Raw genomic sequence first — 27,159 nt, 5'->3', positions numbered from 1 at the left:
CCAGCCGGGCCAGCCCTGCTGTCAACCTGCTGTGCTCTTCTCCGTGCACCTCCCCTGACGGTCAGCCTTTTTCTTCAAGCCTCTAGAAGTCTAGATTCTTAATTTTATGAGCTAGAAGGTCACTGAGCCTAATCCTTTATTTGACACACGTGGGAAAGGAGTCTGAGAGGTTGGTGACCTTCGGGTCAGCATCTGAGAGCCAGACAGAGAGAACAGTAAAGCCAGGCACTTCTGCCCCAGCTCCCTTCACTCTGCCCCGGGCTTCCTCTGGCTCTACACGACCCACAGGCCCTCGGGTTACTCCTGGGCAAGAACTCCAAGACCAAGACAAAAACGTGGCCCTGTCAATATTGCTGCCACGAGGGTGAAGTATAGTAACTGATGCCCAAAGAGCTTTGGAGAACTTTTTATTGTTTAAAAATTGTAATTGAAGCTTCAAAAAAACATACAACCCAACATGTCCCAATTCCAGTGCCCTCCTCCCTAGAGAGCAGCATGAGGCTACTACCCCCTCCTGCCGCCCACACCACCAGCCAGGACCCTGCCCTGGGGAGGCCGCCTGCCCGTCCTCCTGCCCGCTGTGTGCTAAGTCACTGGCTGGGGAGGGGCGGCGGGTGAGGTGGGGGTGGCCGGCTCCCTGCACCCCTCACCCCCTGCAGTCTGTGAACTGTGTGTGGGAAAAGGGGGCCGATTCTTTGGGCAGGGGACCCCAAGGGGGAAAGAGAAAGAGTCAGTCCCCACTCACCCCACCCCTCCCCAGCCCCCTAGCTCAAGGGAAGCTGTCGTCGTCATCTTCCGCCATCTCTTTGGCAAACTCCAAGTCTTGCTGCTCTCGCTCGCGCCGCTCCTGGGGACAGAGGTGCTGTGAGGCCAAAGCTTCGGAGCAGCTCCCAGCCCTTCCAAGCGCTCCCCTCTGCCCTGTTTGCGTGGAAGTCTGACCTTTCGGTCTGGCCCACGAAGCGAGCTTACCTCTGCAGACTCCAAGTCCTTGTTGTAGGATTTGGGAGGGAACCGCATGGCCTGGAGCACCACAGAGAGAGGAGCAGGTGAACAAGGGCAGGAAGCAGAGCACCCGCCACGCTCCCCCGAGTGCCAGACACCAACGGGGGACAGGCCACTCTCCGGTCTAGACTAGTGGGGGGCTCGGCACAGAAACGACCTGTTACGATACCCTGTGGTACATGCTAAGAAGAGACTTCAAATTTGGAGGAATAAACTAGCAACTGTCTGCACCGGGCAGGGAGGAGGAAGAGGAGGAACTCTTCCACGGGAAGAGTCCACGGGAACGGGGAGAGGCCTTCCAGGCGGAGGATACCACATGCACGTGAGAGGCCTGGCCTGAGGTCGGTGGGGCTAGTTGAGGGGACAGTTAGGGTGGGGAGGGGAAAGATCAGATATAAGGGACCCAATGGTCTTGTGTGCCATGCTGAGTACGGCTTTGCCAGATTTTAAGCAAGGCAGCGATATCCCTGGATTCCTGGGACAAAGAGACTGGAAAAAAATATGGCAACCAAAGAGTAACAGCATCAAACTCAGTGCCCGACAGAGGACGAGGGCTTAACAACCTTCTGTGGACCCAGATATCAGCCCATTTTAGGCTTTGTTAAGTGTCCCAATACAATGATTTCATTTAATCTTACCAACCCTGTGAAGCAGGTAGGACAGGTAATCCCTCACCGTCAGCTTCACAGATGGAGAAACAGAGGCTCAGGGAAGTTAAATGACTCTAATTTGGAGACAGATCTAGAACCTCGCACTCTGAATCCCTGTCTGGTCCTCCGCGGTGACCACATCTCTTAAAAGCAATAGGAGTGCCCACCCAAGCAAGTGGCTGTGGACCCTTGCCAAGGCCCTTCCCCCTCTGTAGCCCCCGCGCTGCCGCTCCGTGACTGTACAGAGATGGCTGGGGACTGGGCCAAGAAACCAGCTGTGGTGTGGGGGAGGGGCACGCTGCTGCCAGGCTGGACGCTGCGCCAGGGGTGTCTCACCTTGACGGACATGTTGTGGATGTCCAGGCAGAAGGAGATGCGCTGGTGGAAGGCCAGCTGGGGCTCGCGGGTGGAATAGATGTCGATCATCTCCTTGGACTGAACGTAGCCTTTCTCGTGGTTGATGCTGGCCTCAATGACACCATCCCGGATGGCCTGTAAGGCCCCAAAACCACCTTCTAAGTCTGAGAACATCAAGTCCCATCCTACTCCTCCGTCACCCTCACACTCAGACACTCACATGTGCTCTCATTCTCTCTGGCTACTTACTGGCTTCACTGCAAACGACTGGCACTCCCTAAAGGACTATGCTATTTCCCTATTTCCCTCTGTGGCCAATCTCCTCCCACTGCCACTGCCTGAAATTGGCAGGAGGGTGACGACCTGGCCACTGTGGTTCCTGAACCAGCCCCACCTTGGCAACGATGAACTCTGCATCTTCAGGGCTATCCAGCTGCAGCTTCTGGGCAATGTCGGCCAGGGAGATTCGGGAGTAGGAGAGGCTGATCATGCGTACACCTGGGAGAGGAAGGTGTAGTGAGGTGGGCAGGGCGGGCACAGATCCTTCCCCTACCCACTTTCACCCGCAAGGCTGGCCCTGGCCACTGGAGAAGCCCAGCCTGGCTCCAGGTCCTCCAATGGCCCCTCGGACCCTGATCCACACCTGTCTTAATGACATTGTGTCGCAGTCGGATAATCAGGGTGTAGGTCCCATCTGCTTGAAACTTCTCCCCAAACTGATCCAGGACCTGGTTGAACTTGGCTAGGTTTCCTGTCCTGACAGCTGCAGGGGACAGGAGTGAATTAGATAATGCAAATGGGCACAGGTGCTAGAGGCCCCACTGGAAGGGGTCTGGCAGGCTTGGGGGACGGGGACAGCCTTACCTTGGGTCAGAAGGAAGTAGGGCATGAGTGAGCGCTTGAGAGAGGGCTGACGGAACTGCAGCCGGTCGGGGATCTCCCCCAGCAACAGCTCCACCACGATGAGAAGCTTGTGCACCTGGACGGTGACATGGGAACGCAGTGGACGGGGAGCCCCACCGGTGGAAGAAGAAAACGAAATGGGGCATCAACTCAGAGAGATGTACGGGGAGATGGGAAAGGCAGCACTGTGTTTAGGCCCAGAGGAAACCCTCTGAAAACCCGTGCTGGGCATGGAATCGAAGCTCTGCCTAGGTGAAGCTATGAAAACAAACGAGATCACCTGAGGAGAGAATGTGGGTTTTACTATGGACAGAGCAGCTTTCCAAGTGTTCTGCTGAGAACCGGATGGTGAGAAGGAAGGAGGTTGGGGGACACTTTCTGCTCAAGGACTTAAGCAAATAGGCAATGGGCCAAGGCCTTGGAAGAGACAGGACAGACTGGGATGAAAAATGCAGGTTGAGAAGTTGTAAGTAAAAACAGGAAGGGTAGGATTGGGTATAGAGAGACAGTCAAGTCTGCAGTAGAGAGAAGGCAGCTGCAGTAATGAATGCTAGATGGCCCACAGCGGATGAGCCAGAGCCTGCCTACTCAGAGTGGCCCATGGATCCAACGCTGCCATCACCTGGGAGCCTGTGCAGACTGTCCAGATCAGAATCCACAGCTCATTCCAACACCCAGTAGGTTCACATGTCACTCAGTAAGCTGGGGCCAGGCAGAGGGCAGAGGGAAGCAGTTTGGGAGAGGGCTGGCTGTAGGCCTTTTCCCAAACATGCCTTCATGCCCACCTTCTGTATTCCAGGGCTCCCTCACTGACAATGCACTGGCCAACAACCTCCTTCCGGCTCTTTCTGTTCCCTCCTGGCACCTGGCTCTACCACAGGAAACTGAAACCATGGACATCCATACTGAAATCTGCTTTGAAAACACTGCCTTATCCCACAAACCATTTCCCCGCTAAATGACATATTCTATGTGCTAATTATCCGTATTTTCGTTGATTTTTTTTTTTTTTTAGACACAGTCTCGCTTTGTTGCCCAGGCTAGAGCAAGTGCCGTGGCATCAGCCTAGCTCACAGCAACCTCAAACTCCTGGGCTCAAGCAATCCTACTGTCTCAGCCTCCTCAGTAGCTGGGACTACAGGCATGCACCACCATGCCCGGCTAATTTTTTCTATATATATTAGTTGGCCATTTAATTTCTTTCTATTTTTATAGCGATGGGGTCTCGCTCAGTCTGGTTTTGAACTCCTGACCTTGAGCAATTCGCCCGCCTCGGCCTCCCAGAGTGCTAGGATTACAGGTGTGAGCCACTGTGCCCAGCCTTATTTTTGTGATTTTTAAAAGAAACATGAGTGTCTTACATTGTAAGTAACCTAACATTCTGCTCCTGTACCCTGTGTATCTAAAAAGCCATTTCTTTCTGTGTAAATTCTACCCATCTTTCAAAAACCAATTCCAATTTAAGGTTTTCTTTAAAATCTTTTTTTTTTTTTTCCAATTTTTCAATTTTTTCTTTTTTTGAGACAGGGTCTCACTCTGTTGTCCAGTCTACAGTGCAGTGGCGTCAGCCTAGCTCACAGCAACCTCAAACTCCTGGGCTCAGGTGATCCTCCTGCCTCAGCCTCCTCAGTAGCTGGGACTAGAGGTGCTCACTACCACATCTGGTTAATTTTTCTATTTTGTAGAGACAGGGTCAAACTCTTGCTCAGGCTGGTCTTGAACTCCTGACCTCAAGTGATCCTCCCACCTCGGCTTCCTAAAGTGCTAGGATTATAGGCGTGAGCCATTGTGCCTGGCCAAGATCTCTTTAATCATTTGATCGAAAACATCTGCCTTTCTCCAAACTTCTGAACAGAAACAGAATGAATCTTCCACTACACTGACCTGATCGCTGCGCATGCTCCTCCTCTTCCCTGTCAAGGGCACAACAGAGGTGGAGTCGTATTAAGGTAGGAGCAGAGGCTTATAGTTGGGAAGATGGGGTCCAAATTCTGGCTACTGGGCTCTGTGACTTTACAGAGGCCTTCAAGCTTTCTGAATCAACATTCTTTATCTATTTCTTCAAAATATTATCTCTAATCATCACAGCTCACTGTGACCTCCAACTCCTGGCCTCAAGCAATCCTCCCACCTAGGCCTCCCAAAGTGCTATGATTACAGGCGTGAGCCACCGCGCCCAGCTAGAAATACCATTTCTGATCCTTCTTTCCTGTCTCTCACAGTATCTAATACCAAGGTCAACACTCAAAAAAATACTTGGTGGCCAGGCGCGGTAGCTCACGCCTGTAATCCTAGCACTCTGGGAGGCCGAGGCGGGCAGATTGCTCGAGGTCAGGAGTTCGAAACCAGCCTGAGCAAGAGCGAGACCTCGTCTCTACTATAAATAGAAAGAAATTAATTGGCCAACTTATATATAGAAACAATTAGCTGGGCATGGTGGCACATGCCTGTAGTCCTGGCTACTCGGGAGGCTGAGGCAGCAGGATTGCTTGAGCCCAGGAGTTTGAGGTAGCTGTGAGCTAGGCTGATGCCACAGCACTCACTCTAGCCTGGGCAACAAGGCAAGACACTGTCTCAAAAAAAAAAAAAAAAAGGCCGGGCGCGGTGGCTCACGCCTGTAATCCTAGCTCTTGGGAGGCCGAGGCGGGCGGATTGCTCAAGGTCAGGAGTTCAAAACCAGCCTGAGCAAGAGCGAGACCCCGTCTCTACTATAAATAGAAAGAAATTAATTGGCCAACTGATATATATATGTAAAAAATTAGCTGGGCATGGTGGCGCATGCCTGTAGTCCCAGCTACTCGGGAGGCTGAGGCAGAAGGATCGCTGGAGCCCAGGAGTTTGAGGTTGCTGTGAGCTAGGCTGACGCCATGGCACTCACTCTAGCCTGGGCAACAAAGCGAGACTCTGTCTCAAAAAAAAAAAAAAAAAAGGTGCCTGACAGTTCCTAGCTGGCCAAGGTTTATCTCCATTTGAACCAGTCAGCTGTATGGAGATTTTCTGGATTCCTTGGCCACAGACAACACTGCTCCTGAATGGGCATGTGAGGGACCAGGTAAGAGCCTGGGGTTTATCAACATGATCCAGGTGCACACCTGGAATACCTGTCAGGAATGCTGGGAATCACGAACACTCTGAACACACCTGCAGGTAATGCCTGCTTCGTGTGGTCTGGAAAATGATGCCCACAGACAAACACCTGAACCAACCTATTGGATAAGGAAGATGAAGGATGCCTTCCTGGACCCCTTGTACAGGGAAATAGACAGAAGTGGTACCAAATAGTAAGAGGCGATGGGATGGTAGTAACTGTGGCTCACCGTCTGTTTGAAGCCGACAGCCGTGTGCTGAGGGGCCTTGCGAAGGGCATTGGTCATTGTTCTCCGGGCCTCTGAGTACTCCAGCTGGATGGCTTTGATGCGCCCTGGGTGTGCAGGAAAAGAGAGTGGGTCAAGAGAGTGGCGTCACCCATAGCAAACCAGAGTGCCACATGGGCCTCTCGTGCGTCCCCCCTAGAAGATCTGCACCAAGTGAGCCCGAGCCACCTTCTGATTTGTGGGCTGGGCCCTCTGCTCACCTGTGTAGTAGAGGTACCTTGCCCACTCGTTGTTGTTGGCCTGCTCGGGGAACACGGACTTGGACACCAGCTTCTCGGCCTGGTCGTACAAACTGTAGTGTAGGTAGTTCCGCAGCAGGAGGTTCAGCAGGGTGGCCTGCCCGTCGGCGTCATGCCGCAGGGTGGCTGTCCGGAGCCGAGCGTGTAAGAAGCTGCAAAGAGGAAAGAAAAAGGATGTCAGAGGCTTCAAATTACAACTCTTTGAACTGCCTTTGAGTCCTCATTTACTCTCAAGGCCTCAAGAAAGTGATACATATTGCTTTTCTGGTTATTTAATGAATATTCAACTATTGACTGCCTGCCGTGGGAAGCACTATTCTAGGTGAACAAAAAGCACAAAACCCTGTGCTCAGGGAACTCAGTGGAGAAGACAGGCAACGATCACGATGAAGTATACCATGTGGCAAGGCAGAAGGTGGCAGGGGCCGTGAAGAAGTCAGGGTAAGTGCGATGGGGAACACAGGAGGTGAGAAAGACAGGGCCGTGCTTCCCAACAGCTTGGTCACTACAGGACTTGCTAAGGAGGTAACAGTCCGGCAAAGGCTGAAGGAGGCAGCGAGACAGTGCTCTCAGCAGAGGGAGAGCCAGAGCCGAGGCTCTGAGGAAGAGCGTGCCTGGCACACGAGGAAGAGCAGGAGGCCGCGGGGCTGAGAGGAGCCAGCCGAGGGAAGCAGCAGATGAAGCCAGGGAGGCTGTAATAGGGCAGAGCGTTTCGGGCCTTAAAAGCTACCGTGTGGACTTTGGCTTTTCCTTGAGAGAAATGAGGAGCTACTGCAGGTTTTGAGCAAAGAAATAAAGTGTTTTCCAGCCTGTCCCTCCACCCCTAACCCACTCCTCAGTCCCCCCCTGATGTAGGGTGAAGGGAAGAGCCTGGGGGATAGTTCCTAATAGCCCAACAGTTAGCCATTTTTCATCTAGAGTCAGTCTCTCTCCTAACACCCCCCCCACCCCCCGCATGGCTCAGGGCATGTTAGCCATGACCCCTATTTCCTGCTGGGCACCTCACACCTGCCAGCTCATCACCCTCTGCAGGTTCACTGCTCTGTGGTAGTGACTCATCACATCTCTGACCCCAAGGGCCGCAAATGACCCCTTGGCCCCCTGTACCTGCGCACCACATCCAGCTTGTCCAGGAACTCATAGACCCGGGCGTGATAATAGTAACACTTTGCAGCCACAAGGTCCAGGGCCCGGCGGTTTTGAGTACTGATCTTCTGCATCAGGTCATCAGAGATTTTCTGTGCCTGGGGAGGAAGCCAAGAGAATCGATGGCAGTTCCTCAAAAGCTTAGACATGGAGTTATCATATGCCAGCAATTCCCCTCCTAGGTCTATCTCCAAAAGAATTGGAAACATATATTCACATAAAAGCTTGTATATGAAAAAAAAAAAAACAAAAAAACCTTGTACATAAACATTCATAGCAGCGTGATTTATAATAACCAAAAAGTACCAGCTTGAGCAAGAGCAAGACCCTGTCTCTTCTATAAATAGAAAGAAATTAATTGGCCAACTAGTATATATAGAAAAAATTAGCCGGGCATGGTGGTGCATGCCTGTAGTCCCAGCTACTCGGGAGGCTGAGGCAGCAGGATCGCTTGAGCCCAGGAGTTTGAGGTTGCTGTGAGCTAGGCTGACGCCACAGCACACACTCTAGCCTGGGCAACAGAGTAAGACTCTGTCTCAAAAACAAAACAAAACAAAAAAGAAACCAAAAAGTAGAAACAACCCAAGTGTTCACCAGCTGATGAATAGATAAACAAAATGTGGTATATCTATATGATGAGTTATTATTCAGTCATGTAGAGAATGAAGTACTAACACATGCTACAACATGGATACACTGTAAAAACATTATGCTAAGTGAAAGGGCCAGCCTGGGTGCAATGGCTCATGCCTATAATCCCAGCACTTTGGGAGGCTGCATCTGGAGGAGTACTTGAGCCCAGGAGTTTGAGGTTAAAGTGAACTATGATTGAGCCACTGCACTCTAGCTTGGGCAACATAGTGAGATCCTGTCTTAAAAAAACAAAACAAAAAAAATAAAACAAAGCCAGACACAAGGTCACATATTATATAATTCCATTTATATGACATGTCCAGAATCCTCTATAGAGACAGAAGGCAGATTAGCAGTGGCCAGGGGCTGGGGTGAAGGAAGAATGGGGAGTGACTACTAACATTCACATGTGGTGCTTTCCTGGAGTGATGAAAATACTCTGGAATCAGTGATAATGGTTATAAAACCTCGTGAATATGCTAAAAAACACTAAATAGTGGCATACTTAAACTATGGTGAGGAAAGGGAAAAAAGCAGGGAATTGAGGAGTGGGACCTGTCATTTCCTGAGCATGCTCCTGTGATAGTGGCTGTGACTGACAAACAAGCTGGCAGTAGCTAGGGGAGTGGCGGTAGTATGCAAAATAGAGCTGTTCAGCCCCATCATAATAGCTGTTATTTATTAAAATATCATCAATGTTCACTATGTGTAGATTATTGTGCTAAGTATTCTAAAACATTTTTTAAATGTAATGCTAACAACAAGGCTGGGCGCGGTGGCTCAAACTTGTAATCCTAGCACTTTGGGAGGCTGAGGTGGGAGGATCGCTTGAAGCCAGGAGTTTGAGGTTGTTGTGAGCTAGGCTGACCGCCACAGCACTCTAGCCCAGGCAACAGAACAAGACTCTGTCTCAAAAATAAAAGTGCTGCTAACAATTTTGTAAGGTCAGCATTGTTATCCTCATTTTATATATGAGGATATGGGAGAAATTAATTTGCCTAGGGTATAGCTGGGATTGGAATCCAGGTCTTTGTCCTCAAATCCCCCACTTCCCCCAAAAGAATGTACTACACTAGTATCACAGCAGACAGGTACAGAATGAGCACCACCAGCCTGTTCCCACGGTGCCCAGAGCAGGAGGGAAGGGGTCTTCCCAGATGTGATGTCAAGCACATACCCCCATGGGGGAAGAGTCTAGGGGACAGTTCTTAAGAATCCAGTGATTATTTCCACTTCCTCACCAGGGACAATCTCTCCTACAAACCCATGCACTGCTTGGGGCTCATTAACTGCATTCTGGATACCTCTTTGTAGCGCTTGCTGTTCATCAGAAAGATGACCACAAGGAGCTGGAGATAGGCTTCCACCTCAGGCAGGAGAGGTGCCGATGCAGCTTTTCCTGTGCGGGGACGGAATTGTAAATCAGCTTCTGTGTCCATGGGCTAGGAGAGGACAGAAGTTACCATGGAAAAGCTCAGTCAAGTCAATCAACCAAGAATTTATTGAGCACCCACTTTATATTTCAACATATATTTATTGAGTGTCTACTATGTGCCAATATTTTGCTAGGTGCTGGGGGTACAAACATAAAGACACAGTCTTTCCCAAAGAAGTCAAGGAAGCTAGCAATATAATACAATAAAGTGTTGCAGGAGTGTAACAAACTCCTTTACAGAATCTAGTGTGGACATAAAGGGCGATGCAAGGAACTGACAATCTAAGTAGAGAGATTAAATCACCACACCTGACAAATACTCCTTTGTCACTGGGCAAATGAGTATTAAAACAGGCTGCTTTGGCTTCACTCCTCGTGCTACGGCAGGCAGTAACACAGGTCTTGAGGATATGGAATAATTCTATCCTGGGGGTCTGAAAGCAAGCCTGCACCCTTTAAGTTGGCCCAACCTACTCACCTCTTCCAGGAAGGGGAGCAGGAAGTCCCGAGTGGCATTGTTTGAGGTGAAGAAGCCATGCACAGCTTTATACAGAACATAGTGGTTGAGGCGGCGTGATGTGGAAGGCAGCATCCGTAGGGCCCGCAGCACGAATCTCGGCTCCTTGCCCGAAACGGCCTTCTCCAGCTGTTTCACATGCTCCTTGATGTCTGCAGAGGACCAGAGGAGAGAAAAATGATGTGACTTCCCACTCCTCCTAGTGTCCCACCATGTTAGGCAAGTAGATCTGCCGAGCCTCTCACAAACGGACAACACGTGGCCAGTCATCACTTTTGCCCTAACAAGGTTAAGCAATATTTACAGATTCTACACGTTGATTTTTAAAGATATATCAAAAGGCAAGGAAAAATATAGCTGGGGTGGGGGATAGGATAGAGGCTGATAGAAGAAAAGAATAAATAAGAAACAAAAGAAACAGAGATTTATCAGATCTCAAAACAGGAAAAGGCTTTCTAAATGTAAACAATGGGAGAAATCACATGCACACACAGAAGACTGATGAACTTGACTTCTGGATAACTGCATAAACAAAAGAAAAATATTTGCAACAAATGTGATCAAAGATTCACATTTTCATTCTACAAAGAACTCGTGTAAATGCTTAAGAGAAAGTATACTGCCGTAATTTCAAAATTAAAATGGACACGAACAGACACATATAGAAGAGGAAAGATAAAGAGCTAATAGGCTGGGTGTAGTGGCTCAAGCCTGTAATCCTAGCACTCTGGGAGGCCAAGGCAGGAGGATTGCTTGAGGTCAGGAGTTTGACACCAGCCTGGGCAAGAGTGAGACCCTGCCTTACTAAAGATAGAAAAAAATTAGCCAGACAACTAAAAACAGAAAAAATTAGCTGGGCGCTTGATATATCTTTATCTTTCATAACAATAAAAATATAGCTAATAGACAAACAGTATATTTCAGTAGTACTTGCATAACTGTAAGTAGAAACATTTTTAAACTACCAAATGAGCAATATTTAAAAAATTAAAGAATACAGTGAAAAGTAATTTCTGCTGGTATAACGTAAACCAGTGTAGTTTTTCTAGACAATATCCATCAAAAACCTTAAGAATGTTCACCTTTTTTTTTTTTTTTTTTTTGAGACAGAGTCTCACTCTGTTGCCCAGGCTAGAGTGAGTGCCATGGCCGTCAGCCTAGCTCAGAGCAACCTCAAACTCCTGGGCTCAAGCAATTCTGCTGCCTAAGCCTCCCGAGTAGCTGGGACTACAGGCATGCGCCACCATGCCTGGCTAATTTTTTCTCTATATATTAGTTGGCCAATTATTTTCTTTCTATTTATAGTAGAGATGGGGTCTCGCTCTTGCTCAGGCTGGTTTTGAAATCCTGACCTCGAGCAATCCGCCTGCCTCAGCCTCCCAGAGTGCTAGGATTACAGGTGTGAGCCACCTCGCCCGGCCAGAATGTTCACCTTTTTTTGATCTAGGCATATAGATTCTGGGAATCTATACTAAAGAATTAATAATACAAGTAGAGTAAGAAACTTGGGCACAAAGTTGCAAAGCTACTTGTAACAGGAAGAAACTAGAAACAGTTTAGATGTCTAGCAACAAGGGAATGCTATCAATTGGTTTTTTTCTTGGTCACCTTTGTATATTAAGCACTTAGCACAGGGTGTCTGGGCCACATTAATGATATAATAGTAACGGCTGATATTTATGGAAGGTTTACTATGTGTTCACCATGTGCTACACACAGTTCTAAACATTTTAATGTTTACAACAACCCAATAAAGTAGGTACTATCACTCTCATTCACACAGATGAGGAAACTAATTCCAGAGCCTGTACTCTATGATATTAAGCATTCAATTAATGTTTCTGAAATAAATTGAATACTGATTATGTTTATGGATATGTTAAATGAAAACACAAAATTCAGAATCATCTGTATTTAGGTAAGCTCTGATACAAACTGTATCAATTATATGAGAGTAGCTCAAATATATTCATAGGAACAAATATTAGCCATGACGTTTTTCCTTGCTTCCTCTGAATTCTCATACTTTCTAAAATTTCTACAATGAACATGAACTACTTTATAACAAGAAAATGAAGTGTTTGTAATAAACAAACCCAGTAGGTAATGTTAAGTGGCACCTCTGCCACTGGTTATCACTATTGGTAAAAGTTTATCGCTAGAAGTAAAAGGATCTCTATTAGATACTGATTTTGTTGCTCAACTTTAGAGCGCGAGCTGATGCAGTCGACACTATCACATCATCAAAAGCACCATCTAGGGAGCATAACTTTGCTTATCTCAATGTTTTTGAGCTAGTTTCTCATGCAGTTAAGTAAAAAGAAAACCCCGTAAATAGGCCAAGCACAGTGGCTCACACCTATAATCATAGCACTATGGGAGGCTGAGGCAGGAGAATTGCTTAAGTTCAGGAAGTTCAAGTCCAGCCTGAGCAAGAGTGAGACCCTGTCTCTACTAAAAGTAGAAAAAATTAGCTGGGCATCTTGGCATGCACCTGTAGTCCTGGTGACTTGGGACACGGAGGCAGGAGGATCACTTGAGCCCAGGAGTTTGAGGTTGCAGTGAGCTACAACGACCCCACTGCACTCTACCGACGGCAACAGAGTAAGACTCTGCCTCAAAAAACAAAAAACAACAACCAAAAAACCCAATAAGTAGTCTGGTTCCACTTGATCCAGAACCAGGAAAACAGCACTAGGATCACCGTGGGAAGCTCTCACTTTACCCACTTCAATTATAAACAGGATGCTCTAAGTGGGAAAAGTAAAAAACATGAACTTGGAGGAACAAGAAAATGATAGGAAACTGGAAACAGGAACCTAGGAGAAAAGAAATGGGGACTGGTATATAGAAGTTTAGGCCAAAGGTGAGTATTGAATTCAAAGATGACACCTAAACAGTTTTAAGTGTGCTTAAACCCTCTAGAAACAAAGTAGGAGTAGGAACCTGAAGGATGAGGAAAAGAGCAATGGGGATCATTTGGGCACTTTAATTAGATAAATTATGAAACAAGATACTGGGTCGGAATGGTTCTTTTTGGGGAGGAGTTTGCTTAAAGGCAGTTAGGACCACAGAAGCCTTTTGTACACTCAGGGGCCAGCACTCTCATCCTGGCCCTCTTCACAAACATAAATACAAACACTAGTTTCTAAAGAGATCAATCATATATATTGGAGGTGCTAGAATCAGTTGGGGGGGGGATGCAAATGGAAATCAGACGGGAGGGCTTAGAAGAGTGAGTCCCCAGACCCACTAAGACCTAGATCTAGATACAACGTCAGATGGGAAGCGGGGGGATGTGAGGGGAGTAGTTCCCGGGCTGGAGTTGGGAGTGTCAGGGTAGCGGGGACAGGTATCGGGGGTGATCCCAAGGAACTGCGGGGGGACGCGGGGAGGAGGCTGTGCTAGGGTCCCAAGGAGAAGCTGTCACCCGTGATCGTGGCACGTCCCCGGCCCGGGCTACCCTACCCTCCAAGGTGACAGTGTCCAGCTCTCGCTGGGAGTGCTCAGCCGCTGCCACCGCCGTCTTGCCGTCTGCCTCCCCCGTGGACCCGCCACCCGCCTCCTCTTTCATCTCTACATCCTGGGGGGCCGGGGGCGGTGGTGGTTCTTGTTCCCCTCCGCCGGGCGGCGGCTTCGTCTTGTCCGCGCCGCGGCGCCGCGCCGAGCCCTCCTGCTTCATGGCGCCCGGGGTCGCGGCCTAGTCCAGGGGCCGAGGCCGGGCCTTCGCGTGAACCCTCGCACCCGGGACCAGGAACCGAGCCGGGCCCGCACACGAGCGCGGGATAGCGTCAGGCCGCACGATGACGGAGCAGCTGCAAACCCCTTCCCAGCGCTGGGATTTCTGGGTAACGCCAGGCCCGGCGGGCCGATGGCCGACTCAGCAAAGGGAAGAGAAATCAACAGCCGAGGTGCAGGATAGAGGCGGATCTTCGAGGAAGGAGAGGGGAGGAGCCTGTATGGGTTTGTGGGACTTTCTTTAGTGTACTTAAGAGTGTTGATTTTATGTTCCTCTGGGGTGCATTTCTGTGGATGTCCACGAGAGGTCCCCTCAGGTTCCCACCTGGGTTAGAATGGGCTCTAAGAGCACCCCGACCGGCGTGGAGTTGTTACGGCCTATCCGAGCGCGGGGCGAGTTGACGTCACAAGTTGCCGGGCGGGTTTTGCGCCCAAGCTCGCTCAGTTTGTCCCGGGCCTGGGTCGCCTTCCAGATCCGCTCGGCCGGTGCTCAACGGCCGGCCGTCCAATGCATCCGGCTCCAGGGAAGAAAAACAGGCTGTGAAGGAGGGCCGTGGAGCTAGGGGCTGTTGGGCTTAAATTAATAAACTGAACTGGAGAGTAGGGAAAACCTCCCAGACTTCCTTGTCAGATTTTAGCTTAGTACTGTAAATAAGGCATAACATTTCTGCTGCCTGGGAGTGCACATAGTGGAAAGGGTGCATTCGTGTAGAAATCACTCCAATTTATTAAAAAGATAGGGGTCCATCCTACATACATCCCAGGGTTTGCACATGAGGGGTGAAAAACTTAGCTCAAAAATGTAGTCTACATGGGAGTTAGACAGTGTAGATAACCGGACACCCTCTCTGGGCTGTGGTGTTTTCTGAGGGTTGGGGAAAGAGAGTGGAAGCCCATTGAAGGGGCCTTTGTACATCCAGGTAGACACTGTTGTGAAATGGGGAACAGAATAATGGTGTACCTAAGGGAAGGAAATTGGACTGGAAACCTTGCCCACTTATTTTTCAAAGGACTCCCCCACAGATTCTCTGCAGTGTGTAGGTGAAGCCAGGAGGTGAATACAGGTCCCAATTTATGAAGACAAAAAACAAAAACTCTCTCCCTATCATGCAACATCATCGTTCCCATAAATGGAAGTCCTGAGTTTTATACCTTTGATGGACCAGATGAGACAATCTAGCCCTGTTGTAAGGACCTAGAGGGAAGGGAATATGTTTTGACTATATCCTCCTTTTTATATAACTGATATCCTATATATTCTTCATTATTATTATTTTAGCATATTGTAGGGGTACAAGTCTTAAGGTTATGTATATTGCCCATGCCCCTCCTCCCCCAATATTCTTTATATATATATGGTATCCTACATATCTTTTGTATTCCCTCTTTCATATGATTGTAGCAAATAGTTACTCGCATTACACAGCTACTTGCTAAATGGAAAGATATGTGCTCCAGTTTTAGGGAACATGCCTTGACAAATTCCTCCTTAACTGTCCTCTCACACCCTCCCCTCCTTCCTCCCCCCAGCTGTGGGATGGATAACAGGACTTTTGAATCATCACTGGAATAAACTCACTAGAACTTCTTCATAACACCATATCTGTAATTGAAGGTGGGCGAGAATGGTAAGGAAGAAAACAGATGAGATTTGTTGTTTATCCTTAATAATCAAAGAAGTTACTCTTCTGGATGGTTAGGATGTTAGCTCACCTCTCTATTAAGTTTACATCACAAGGAAAAAGCAATTAAGTCAGCAAATAACAACCTAGTACATCCATGAGCAATGCAGTGAGGCTTTGGAAGATGCCCAGGGTGGGGGAGGATGGATTTGCACAAAGCCTTTGGCAGTTGGTCATGAATTCTTCGTGAATGAGGAAACCAGCTTGGGCAGGGGGTGGCTAAGAAGGAGAGTCTGACTCCTGGGGCCAAAAGACTTAGAGAAATTATGCCACCCATAAAACTACTTTAAAAGAGATTGGCGAAGGATGTTCAAACCCAGCTTTAGGCGGAGGAGGTTGATATAAACACAGCTGATGAGATTGCAATATACATATTAGCAGGTCCATATGCTAAGCCTGCCCATATTACTTCCTCCCATAACCACCCTGAATTTCAAGATAGAAAGGTGAAAGAAGATAATATCATGATTTATTTTTAAAAGGTTTGGGTCAGTCTTATTCTTGGGTCTCTCTCTCTCTCTCTCTCTCTCTCTCTTTTTTTTTTGAAAACCCATCTGCATTTTCTATTCAACAATACTCAAAAGTTGTCTTATTTTTGTTTTGGGTTTCTACCACATATCCGTAGATCTTTCCCTCAACCCAGCGCTGGAGGACCCCCAAATGCTCATCTTGAAGACAAGCTGCTTTGATGATCTTCTCACTTTAGAATCTAGATCCCACATTCTGCACCTTCACAGTTCTCTGAGCATCTTCCAGCTTGCCTGAGGATAGAATAGGGTAGTGTTCATGTACATATGATCTATATGTAGCATGATAATGATAATTTCTTTTTCTGGCACAAATTAAGAATTTTCTCATGATAAATTCTTTTTTTTTTTTTTTTTTGTTATTTTTTGGAGACAGAGTCTCGCTTTGTTGCCCAGGCTAGAGTGAGTGCCGTGGTGTCAGCCTACCTCACAGCAACCTCAAACTCCTGGGCTCAAGCAATCCTACTGCCTCAGCGTCCCAAGTAGCTGGGACTATAGGCATGCGCCACCATGCCCGGCTAATTTTTATTTATATACATATATTAGTTGGCCAATTAATTTCTTTCTATTTATAGTAGAGATGGGGTCTTGCTCTTACTCAGGTTGGTTTTGAACTCCTGACCTTGAGTAATCTGCCCACCAGGGCCTCCCAGAGAGCTAAGATTACAGGTGTGAGCCACCACGCCGGGCCTTCAGGATAAATTCTTTAAACAAAAATACCAAAAGACACCTCATCCTAAGATTGACATAATATTTTTCATTAATTCCAGTGAAGCTTGCTTTTTGGAAGTACAAGTAGGAGAGATTAGGATAGAAAGTTAATTAATTTATTTTTCCAGTTTTGCTGAAATGGCTCATCGGTTTAAAAGTTTGAGTGCTTCTACTTCTAGATTTAAGCCTCAGTAGATGGGCTTAGTGGGTTGCAGGGCTGGAGGGACAGGGAGAGATACATGGTTGGGTACGTGGAAATTGGTTATTGTTGGTGACTAGCTAGGATTTTAGTCATCTTCAGCCTGATGACTCGGAAATGCCCTTGAGTGTTAAGGACACAGCACAATGAGGTGGGGAAGATATTTGGGAAGCATGAAGCAGGTGGAAAAGGCAAGTTAGGAAGCCTTGGTCAGCAGCTGAAGGAGGGAGAGGCTAGCGTAAAGGGCACAGAGGCGAGGGAGGGTGTCTGGGTCCCATGTGTATTGGGGGCCGGATCTCTGCACTTCCAGGCCACTCAGTCCCACTAGGGCCTCCGTGAGGGTCAGTTCCTCTTCCCCAAGTGGGGAGAGCAGCTCTGGCTGCAGAGGGAAAACACTCTCTTTATCCTGGAGGAAATTCTGTTCCATTGTGCTCTCCACCTAGAAGGAACCAAAACAGCATGAAAAGAAAGAACTGGAAAACTCTCTTCCTCTCTCTTAACTCATAAAAATCACACCAAGGCTACATTCCTCTGATTATAACTCCTTACTTTACCTTACATTACAACTCTATCTGGGTCTTTCGATAGCTCTCTACAGTGAACAGCATATTTTTTTAGCCCCATTTTATGGAGGAATAAATTGAGACAGACACATTGAAAATTTTGCTCACATTATTTGGCTAGGAATAAGCAAAGCCAGAATTTTCTGTCTCTTCTCCCAAGATCAGGCTGATAAACCCAGATCCCAGAAATTCAGCCTTCTACCTCTTGCGTGGAGAGACAGGGGTGTGCATGAGCTCCTGGGAGAAGATAGGGGGCCTCTAGAATTGTTCTATCATTAAGCGACATCTGCATCTTTCCCTTGACTGTAACTACTCCTAAACTCTCCCAACATGCCTTTTTTTTTTTTCCTCACCAGCTTTAGCTGCACAGGTAGGATCTTCTTCTCCATGGATTTTACCAGCAGTTTCTGTTGGGCTTCACTTAGCTCTGGAAAAAAAAAAAAAAAAGCAGAGATAGAGATGGTGCAGAGTGGACTACAGATTCCAAATAGTGTGCTTCCAGAATTTCAGCATTCATTCATTCAATCGTGGTTGAATGCCTGCTCTAAGCTGGGCACTTTTGCTGAGTGTTAGGTAAAAATTGTACTCCCTTCACTCAAGGAACTTGCAGTCTTGTGGCGAAGACAAAGTAATGTGTAATTACAATACAATACAGGTGTTAAGGGAGCTGTAGCTGAGGGGTCTACTTTGTTCGTGGAGTTGTGTACTTTCAGTTTACATCTGAAGGAACAGAGTTTTTCCAAGAGGGGGAATGTTTCATACAGAGGGGAGAAGAGAATTTAGGGGCAAGATCAGAAGATATTATCCCCTGAAATGAAAGCTAACAGGTATCAATATAGACAGGATGAAATTAGCTATATGCAGAAGTTTTTTTTGTTGTTGTTTTGTTTTGTTTTTTTAGAGACAGGATCTCACTCTGTCACTCAGGCTGAAGTGCAGGGGTGCAAACATAGCTTGCTGTAACTTCAAACTGCTGGCCTCAAGTGATCCTCCCACCTTGGCCTCTCCCAAAGTGCTGGAATCACAGGAGTGAGCCACCATGTCCAGCCTTATGAAGAAGTTTTAAATATGTGGCTGATAAAACTAAGGTTATTTCCTGGCCGGGCACGGTGGCTCACGCCTGTAATCCTAGCACTCTGGAAGGCCGAGGCCGGTGGATTGCTCGAGGTCAGGAGTTTGAAACCAGCCTGAGCAAGAGCGAGACCCCATCTCTACTATAAATAGAAAGAAATTAATTAGCCAACTAGTATATATAAAAAAAATTAGCTGGGCATGGTGGTGCATGTCTATAGTCCCAGCTACTCAGGAGGCTGAGGCAGTAGGATCGCTTGAGCCCAGGAGTTTGAGGTTGCTCTGAGCTAGGCTGATGTCATGGCACTCACTCTAGCCTGGGCAACAAAGTGAGACTTTGTCTCAAAAAAAAAGAAAAAAAACAAAAAACAAAACTAAGGTTATTTCCTAATCTCTATTAGCAAGAGTAAGCTGGTTTCCCAGACCATCCAAAGTGACCAAGTAAATTCTTAGGCATGAAACTAATTTTTAAAAATGTAACTATAAACAACTTAACTATGGTGTATTTTGTCTGTCATTCACTCATCCATTTATTCATTTATTTGGGAACTCACTCAAGTCATTCATTCCTATCACTGAAAAGGTCTATAAATGAATACCTTATTCCCCACTTACCTGTTAGTGCTCCAAGGAAATAGAGGATGGCACCCATAGCCTCCTTTGATAGCAGGACGTCTTTTGGGAGTGCCTCCAGCGCCACTTCATGTCCCTTGTCTAGAGCCCCTTCAAGCTGTGGGGAAAGATAGGTGACTGTTGAAGATAACATGAGTAAAGGGCCCAACATGGTGCCTGGCACATGAGGATCCCTTGTCACATGTCAACTCTCTCCCATTTCCCCATTTCTTTTTCGAGGTATCAAGTCCTGAAAAGTATTGGACTGGAAAGGGAACGTTCCAGCCCCGTCCAGCAGAGGGCCGTTCTGGCCTGCCGCCTGCCCTCTGGCCATCAGAGGGACCATGTGCCTTGGAGGAATCTGCACTCTTTGCCCTTTTCCAGGGGACAGAGGGAGCAGCCGTGGCCTGGCAGCCTGGGGGCACTTGGCCAGCCTTGGGGAAGGTGTCCACTACTGACTCCCCTGGCCACTGGCCACCTTCTGCCACTGTCAGAGGCCCCCACCAGCCGCAATGCCTCCCTCCCCAAAACCTGTCTTCTCCCACATCTCCCGTCCTTCCACTGGGAACTCACCTCAAGCTCAAGGTCCTGTAGCTCCTTTTTCTTCCCTAGAAGTTTGCTGAGGGAGCTGAGCAGGGAGCTTTGCCCCATCCGGCTCAGCTTGTCCACTTCTTGGGTCTCTCTCTGAACCTCTTCTTTTAGAGTCTTGAAGCCTTCGTGTACGTCCCCTATGGGGACAGTGAATGTGGCGCACAGCCCTCCATCCAGCACTCTCCCCGTCCAGTAAGCATCCTCCCCGCAGGGCTCATTCACTCTCTGCCCTCCTCAGGTCCACGCACCCGGCCCCCGGCTGGAGCATGGCCTCTTTCTTCTTCACCAAGGAACGAAGTTATGAAGATACCCACGAGCCCTTACCGGAGGGCTGGGACAAGGAGGTGGGCAGGACCTGTAGTATCTATCAGCTAACCCCACAGTTAACCTTCCCTGAGACCACAGGCCTCATCCCGTGTCAGTACACAATTGACTTCCTGTTCACTAAGACATCAGCTGAAAGTTGAGAAAGAAGGTCTGTTTCTTCTTCTCATGAGTTAGTTTGACAAAGAAGAATGACTCTGGTGACTGAATGAGGGCCAGGATGGGGTTGCAGGGATGTGCCTGGACCAGGGAGAGCTCGAACCTTAGCCTGGCCCTCTGGGGGCCTGGCATCCTAAGAACACATTTGGCCTGCTTTGGAGAGATTGGGTCCCTGGAAGTGGCTCCAATCCCTGGGACCCGGGACTCAGCCCTTCCCTTCCTCTCCCTCTACCCTAGTGCCTCCCCTGCCACATTCATGCCAAAGTCTTGGAGAAACTCACAGAATTCCTTACCAACATCAGATGCCTGGATAACTGAGAAAATAACACAGAAACAAAAACAGGTAAGAATGTCATCTTTCAGAATGGCAGCCATACCCAGGGGATGAGAAACCAAGGAGGATGAGGAAATATGTCCTGTCTGTCTCCTGGGAGCTATCTTTTTTTGAGACAGAGTCTCACTTTGTTGCCCAGGCTAGAGTGAGTGCCATGACATCAGCCTAGCTCAGAGCAACCTCAAACTCCTGGGCTCAAGCAATCCTGCTGCCTCAGCCTCCCGAGTAGCTGGAACTACAGGCATGTGCCACCATGCCTGGCTAATTTTTTCTCTATATATTAGTTGGCCAATTAATTTTTTTCTATTTATAGTTGAGACAAGGTCTCGCTCCTGCTCAGGCTGATTTCGAACTCCTGACCTTGAGCAATCCACCCACCTTGGCCTCCCAGACAGCTAGGATTACAGGCGTGCGCCATTGTGCCCAGCCACCAGCTATCTTAAGGATACTCTTGCTCCTGACACCACTGTGACTCAGTGGCTCCAGCCATGGTTGTGGGGTGGCAGAGTTGCAGATGTGTGTGTAGCAAGGTTACAGCTACCGAGGCCCTTGGCGACAAAGGTTGAGCCATCAGACCACCTGGGCATCTTGTCCAAAGACTGTCCCCTTCCACTGCTTTTTTCCAAGCTGTTGGAATTTCTGCCACATTTCAGGGACAATTGTTATCTGAGACCTGCTCTGCCATCTTCCCTGTCAGTCCCACAGAGAAGGGAGGGAAAAGATTGGAGTTTTAAAATTCTGAGTCAACAAAGTTGCAGTGAATGAAAGGAAATACTTACAGATGAACTTCTCCTCTCCTGGCTTTTCTGAAGACAGAAACAATGCACATCTGTCAGCATGAAACCCATTTTTATCTCTTTATCTAAAGTAGTTGTCAAGGCAGCTTTATCAGCGATCATTGTAAAAACACATGGAGATTTTGTCAGCTCATCCGCCCCCACAATTTGGGAACAGACACTGTCTCCAAGTCTCATTTCTGCTTCTGATTGTACCTTCTGGTCTCTGTCTTTCTGTTTCTCGGTCTCTCTTGGGCAGTATTTATGTCTCTATCTGTCTTTCCTAAAGTTGAGGATGGACGATTTTAGGGACTTGGGAAACAAAAGCAGGGGCTCATTGGGGTATTATAGTATGAGTGGAGGGTTTAGGATTTTAGCAGATAGGGTCAGGGTCAGGCAGAAGATTGGGGGAGTCTGGAAGCAATTTCACTTACCCCCAGGAGGGAAGGTTTGCATGTTGTCATTGCAGATGTGCGGAATATCTGTGAGGGGCCAGAGAGGGGGAGGAGGTCCCTTAACAGCTGCTCCATGTTGTCTTCCCAGTCTCAAGCCCAAGGGATCTGAGAAGGGCTAGGACCCTGCCCCCAAATATCCCCTCTAATTCCCTGCTCAGCCTCCATTGCTGGAAGCAGTCTTTTCTTCCTGTGTAAATTCTCTCCTATGCTAACACTATTTTCTGCCTTGCATTCTAGTACTGGTGTCTGTATCTGTTTCCTCCGTTTGCCACAGACAAATGAAAGCAGAGGTTGTGCTTGTTCATTTTTGTACCCTCTCCCATCAACGACCACAGTGCTGGCACCCAGGAGATGCTCAGAACCCAGGAGCCCCTTCACCCCTCTCCCCAAAGCAGCCCCTGTCACTCTGTCCCTGGCAGTCGGACCACGATGCAATACTCTCCTTTACTCATTCTCTGACATCGCCACAAGAGGGGACCAGGGTGCCTCAGTATTCCTGTGAGTAATTCTCATCTCTGCTCACCCCACTCATCTTTGCCTTTGACCATCAGCTGTCTCACTCGAAACGCCAGGACGCAGCCCTTGGGGATGGTCACAGCCTCCTTGTGGTTTACAGACCCCTAGGATCAGACAATGAGGATTTGTGAATCTGCAGAGATCTTAAGTATGAGACATTGGGAGTGGGGTGGGGGCAGGTACAGTGTCAGGGCTGAGAGCATTTGTGCAGGTAAGAAATTGGGAGCTCCAGTGGTGTCCCCGATCATCCCTCCAACGACCTGTATCTCTCTTCCTGGTTCAGACACGAGCAGGGAACTGGGCAGACCTGCTCCATTACCTGCCTGTGCATTACCCTGTTCCTCCTTAGGGCTTCTACCCAGGCCCTGGCCCCTTCCTACTCTGTGCCATCTGTCCCATGCTCACTTTGTTCAGGAAGCCTTCCATGACTAGCCCCCTCTCCTGGCTCCCAATTCCAAATCATCCCTTGAATATTGACAGCCAATAGCTATAGATATGTAGACCATTACTTATTCTCATTGAATTTTCCAAACCTGTGTTCTCTGGGCTTTAAACTATGTGTTTCCTCCATGAACCTGAGAACTTTCTGGGAGAAAGGATGTCTCCTCTTAAGGTTGGGAGCACCATGGGGGAAAACCCATGAGAGGGCGTTTCCCTTCCCCCGAAAGTTTCCTGTGGCATCTGGCACAGCGATGGGCCTGCACTGGGCACCACTGACCAGAGAGGGGGATTGTGTCTGGCCAGCGTGTCCTGTGTGGGCATCGATCGTGCAGAACCATCGAAGTCTCTGACAAGGGGCTGAATGTAAATGCACATGTGTGAGCGTGCGGGCACGTGTGTGTGTGTGTGTGTGTGTGTGTGTGTTTGAGCCAAACCTGTAGCCCCAGGGGGGCAAAGAAGGGGAGGGAGAAGCAGCCCTCCGCCTTGCCGGCTCTCTCTAGGGTGACCTCCTGCACTGTCTCCACCACCTCCATCACCACGTACAGGTTCTCTCCCCGATCTCGCATCTCCTTCAGGAACGGGTGATCTGCCACCAGCTTCCTGAGGCAGGACGACATGAGAGAACCATTCAGAGCTTCCCCTGCCTGGGCCATGTCCTGCTCCTTTCTTCTGTCGTTCCTATGAACTAGACTAGATGCTGTGGTGGCTGGGAAGGCCTGAGGACTCTGGAGTAGGACTGAGGTTGACACTCAGACCTCCTGCTCACTGGCAGGGCAGCTTCCCTGAGTCTTAGTCGCCCCATCTGTAAAATGAGGACAACGGCGCCCCCTCCAGGGCTGCTGGGACATAGACTGGGAAGTGCTCTGGCGAAGCTCCCTCCTGGGACAGGGCTCATGGGGGTGTCTTCCTCCCCTTTTCCTTCGGTCCAGGGGCAGATTCTCCTCCCTTTCCTCCCTGTCCATCTTCCCTTTCCTCCCTGTCCATCTCTTCTGAGATTCTTTTTCTCCATCTCTTATCCTTTCTCAGGTTCCTTTCTCCTCGCCACTTGCTCCTGTATGTAAACATGTCCCTGACCCTAACAAACTCACTCCTTTTATCCCTGATATGCAAAGAGATTAGAAAATTCACTTTCTTTGATCTTCCTCCTCTCTCAAATTACCACCCTGTTTCTTTGCTGCACTTCGTTGGCAAAGATTTCAAAAGATATGTCCACAGCCACTGTCTACTTCCTCACTGCTCACTCCTAAATTCTCTATAATTTGCCTTCTATTAGCACTCCTCAGCTGAAATCACCATGACCTCTGACCTGTCAAACTTAATGACCTTTCCTAACTCTGCAATGCTCCACCCTGTTGTGCAAACCCTCCATGTGACACTGGCTTCTCTGGGCCTCCGATCGTGTGCCATTACCACCCTGGTTCTATCCCATCTTCCCAAGGCTAAATCTTATCCATTCTATCAGCACCTCATTTTCCAGTTATTCGGTTCCATCAAATTTTATGTTTTCTAAGATTCTGTTCTCACTCCTCTGTTCTCTGAACTCCCCCCAACAGCGCCCCCATTTCTACAGCTTTAATCTTACATTGTCACCACCATGTGTGTGTCTTCACCTTGACTTTTCTCCTGAGCTCCAACATCTTATTTCCAACGACCTGGCAAACATCCTCAGCCCATGTGTCAGCAAAGCCACACACTCAAGGGAACTCACAATCTCTTTCCAAATCTACCTCTCACCCCTGCCTTCCTGTTTGTCACCTTTAATGTCCCCTTTAATGTCTTGTAATGAATGCTATGATCTGGGTCAAATCTCAGTGTCATCTTTGACAAAACCCCCACCCTCATCCTGCAATCAGCCACCACGCCCAGTCCATTCTATTGCCGTTTGCAACAGGCTTTGATTCTGACCCCTCCATCCTGACTGCTGCTCCCCAGCTGGGGTCCTCAGCTTGCCTCACTGATGACGGTGGGACAGTGTCTCACCTGGTCTGCCTGCTTCACAGCCCTGACCCGCTTCCTCTGACACTTCCTCCATCTGGCCAGATGAGTCATGAGACACAGCAGAGCCTTGTCAAGGTCTCGCTGGTGCCTACAGAGTGACTGAATCTCCCCGACCTGGCACCCGGTACACCTGTCACCTGGGCCCACACTACATCTCTCACTCCTTCCACTTGTAACTCTTCTGCTCCCACCAAACTGGCTGTTCATGGTCCTTATTTTGAGATTTCTCACCTGTGTGCCTTGGTAATACCCGTCTCCCAGCCCTGCATGTCCAGTTTCTGCTCATCTTTCGAGGTCTAGGTCATAAGCTGCCACCTCTGTGAGGTCTTTGCTTATTTCCCCAGCCAGAAGTCCCTCCGACCCACCACAAGACCTAACAGAACCTTTCCTGTGGCTCTTAGCACTACTTGCCTTGGATGATAGTTACAGTTGCAGGTTTGGTTTGTCTTTTTCACACTCCTGGATCCCAAAGTTCTTGGACAAGGATGTACTAGGTGCAGCCCAGCACGTAGTAGGGTGCTTTGCTATGTAAATAGAGCTCTATAAATGCTTACTGGGTGACTCCCCAAGTGCTAGCCCTTCCTTCCTGCCTCCCCAGTCCTCACCTCCTTCTTTCAACTACTACTTAACTACTTAACAGTCAGTTTCCCATCAAGCCAAACATCCGCGGTGCCCAGCATCAACATGGCGCCTGCCACACCCCAAGGGCGTGCCTGGTGTGTGGGTGGGGCTGGGGGGAGGCTTCATTCATGGGAGCAGAACACGTGTTTGGGCCTCAGCAGGGCACAGTTAAGACCCCTCCCCTATCCCAGTCTTAGAGTTGGAAGGAACCTCAGAGATTATCATTTAATCCCATCTTTTGCAGAAAAGATGAAGTGACATTTCCAAAGTCACACAGCAAGCTAATGTGAACATTCTCCTCCCCGAGCATGCATGGTAGTTGGAGGTGGTCCTGGAGGCCGTGGGAGGACAGGGAGGAGAGGTTAGGGCAGGGCCTGGATGGATGCACCCATGGGCCAGAAGGGTGCCCTTCAAGAGCCTCCCTGTAGTGACTACCTTGGTGAAGACCCCACATTTCAACCCAGGGCCCAAAGCACCCTTTCCCTGCACTGCCCTGCCCCATCCTAGTCACCCCTTGGCCCTGTCCCCTCTTACCTCTCCCCCTGCAAGGTCTCCAGGGCCTTGGGAGCCACGCTGAGTGTCTGGACCTCCAGGGTGCTGTTCCGGGACAGCCCTGCAGTCCCCGTCACCTTCACCGTCTTTGGCACATCCACTTCACCCTCCACTCGGGCATCCAGCATGTTCTTAAAGCCAAAGCTCCCAGCGTCTGTTGGATCTGCGGGAGGGAGAAGGCGGAAGGAGCTGGCTGAGGGGTATTGCTTCCCCCAGCCTCCTCAGCTCCTAGAAAGGGCTTTGGCCTAGATGACACCCACCCGTGTCTGGGCAGGGGGGCTTTGGGGTCCTCCTTGTGGGTCGCCATCCCTCAGCACCCAGCCCCACACCCGGGGCTGACCTGAAGGGGAGCTGCCGGGCTCCAGCACGTCTAGGAGGGTGTAGTCGGTGCGGACGTAGCGGGCCCCCCAGAACAGCGTGCTCTTCCTCTTCCTCAGCACCAGGCAGAAGGGGTGGAAGCGCTTAAAGTCAATGAGGCTGTCAAGCGGTGTCAGGTCCCCTCGAGGGTTTAGTTGCCTGGCCAGGGCCCGGGTGACATTTTCAAACATGGTCATCGTCTCTGTGGGGGGTGGGAAGATGGGAGAGAATCAAAGTGGCTGCTGAGGAGACCAGGACCTGGTGAGGCCCCTGCAGGGAGGGCTCACTGGCTCTGGGGCAGGGACGGCTCTCATAGGTGCCTGGATCCCCCAGTGTCAGAGCTGGAAACAACCAAAGGCATCTTCATTTTATGATGAACAACCCTGGGCTCGAGAGCTGAAACAGCTGCTGGAAGTCACACAGCTGACCAGAGACGCCAGCCCTCCCCTGACCTCGTCAAGGGCTCTTTTCTCACTCCACACTCATTCTCCATGGATGCGGAGCTGGCTGGGGCATTTCATCAGCAGTGGAAGTAAAGCTTCTGCTCATGCCAGAGAATATTGACAGCCAGGACCTGGGGACACCAGGGACGGGAAGCAGCCACCATGGGTGCCGAGGGCCTGGGAGGCAGAGCTGTTCACCTGGCCCGTTGTCCTTCCTTCAGACGAGAGACACT

At 49.1% G+C, this 27,159-nt stretch overlaps 2 protein-coding genes across 2 annotated transcripts; both read right to left on the bottom strand.

The window, feature by feature from the left end:
* Window positions 1-394: 394 nt before the first annotated feature.
* PSMD3 (proteasome 26S subunit, non-ATPase 3) lies at window positions 395-14,120 on the bottom strand. The gene is made up of 12 exons (XM_012765877.2): window positions 13,725-14,120; window positions 10,218-10,408; window positions 9,609-9,746; window positions 7,633-7,769; window positions 6,487-6,677; window positions 6,230-6,333; window positions 2,874-2,988; window positions 2,653-2,772; window positions 2,404-2,507; window positions 1,989-2,144; window positions 970-1,020; window positions 395-847 (listed from the first exon to the last, which is right to left on the bottom strand). The coding sequence occupies exons 1-12, from the start codon at window positions 13,936-13,938 to the stop codon at window positions 770-772; spliced, it is 1,599 nt and encodes a 532-aa protein (XP_012621331.1). The 5' UTR covers window positions 13,939-14,120; the 3' UTR covers window positions 395-769.
* A 2,822-nt stretch (window positions 14,121-16,942) lies between these two features.
* On the bottom strand, window positions 16,943-26,680 carry GSDMA (gasdermin A). The gene is made up of 11 exons (XM_012766070.2): window positions 26,467-26,680; window positions 26,109-26,289; window positions 23,390-23,555; window positions 22,522-22,618; window positions 21,978-22,025; window positions 21,547-21,573; window positions 20,727-20,747; window positions 19,933-20,087; window positions 19,363-19,477; window positions 18,030-18,103; window positions 16,943-17,552 (listed from the first exon to the last, which is right to left on the bottom strand). The coding sequence occupies exons 1-11, from the start codon at window positions 26,678-26,680 to the stop codon at window positions 17,310-17,312; spliced, it is 1,341 nt and encodes a 446-aa protein (XP_012621524.1). The 3' UTR covers window positions 16,943-17,309.
* Between the last annotated feature and the right edge of the window lie 479 nt (window positions 26,681-27,159).

The sequence above is a fragment of the Microcebus murinus genome, chromosome 18, assembly GCF_040939455.1.
Source record: "Microcebus murinus isolate Inina chromosome 18, M.murinus_Inina_mat1.0, whole genome shotgun sequence".
Lineage (NCBI taxonomy): Eukaryota > Metazoa > Chordata > Mammalia > Primates > Cheirogaleidae > Microcebus > Microcebus murinus.
This window is presented reverse-complemented; position numbering and strand designations above follow the sequence as displayed.

Bases quoted from the DNA above. Each gene is read 5' to 3' on its own strand.
- GSDMA (XM_012766070.2), bottom strand. From the start codon at position 26,680: ATGACCATGTTTGAAAATGTCACCCGGGCCCTGGCCAGGCAACTAAAC. The intron at 20,088-20,726 runs GTAAGGAATTCT...CTGTCCCCATAG, and splicing joins TATCCAGGCATCTGATGTTG to GGGACGTACACGAAGGCTTC. The intron at 18,104-19,362 runs GTAAGTGGGGAA...TTTTTTTTCCAG, and splicing joins TTTCCTTGGAGCACTAACAG to AGCTAAGTGAAGCCCAACAG.
- PSMD3 (XM_012765877.2), bottom strand. From the start codon at position 13,938: ATGAAGCAGGAGGGCTCGGCGCGGCGCCGCGGCGCGGACAAGACGAAG. The intron at 7,770-9,608 runs GTATCCAGAATG...CTTCCTCCCCAG, and splicing joins ACAGCAAGCGCTACAAAGAG to GCACAGAAAATCTCTGATGA. The intron at 2,773-2,873 runs GTAAGGCTGTCC...TGTCCCCTGCAG, and splicing joins CTACTTCCTTCTGACCCAAG to CTGTCAGGACAGGAAACCTA.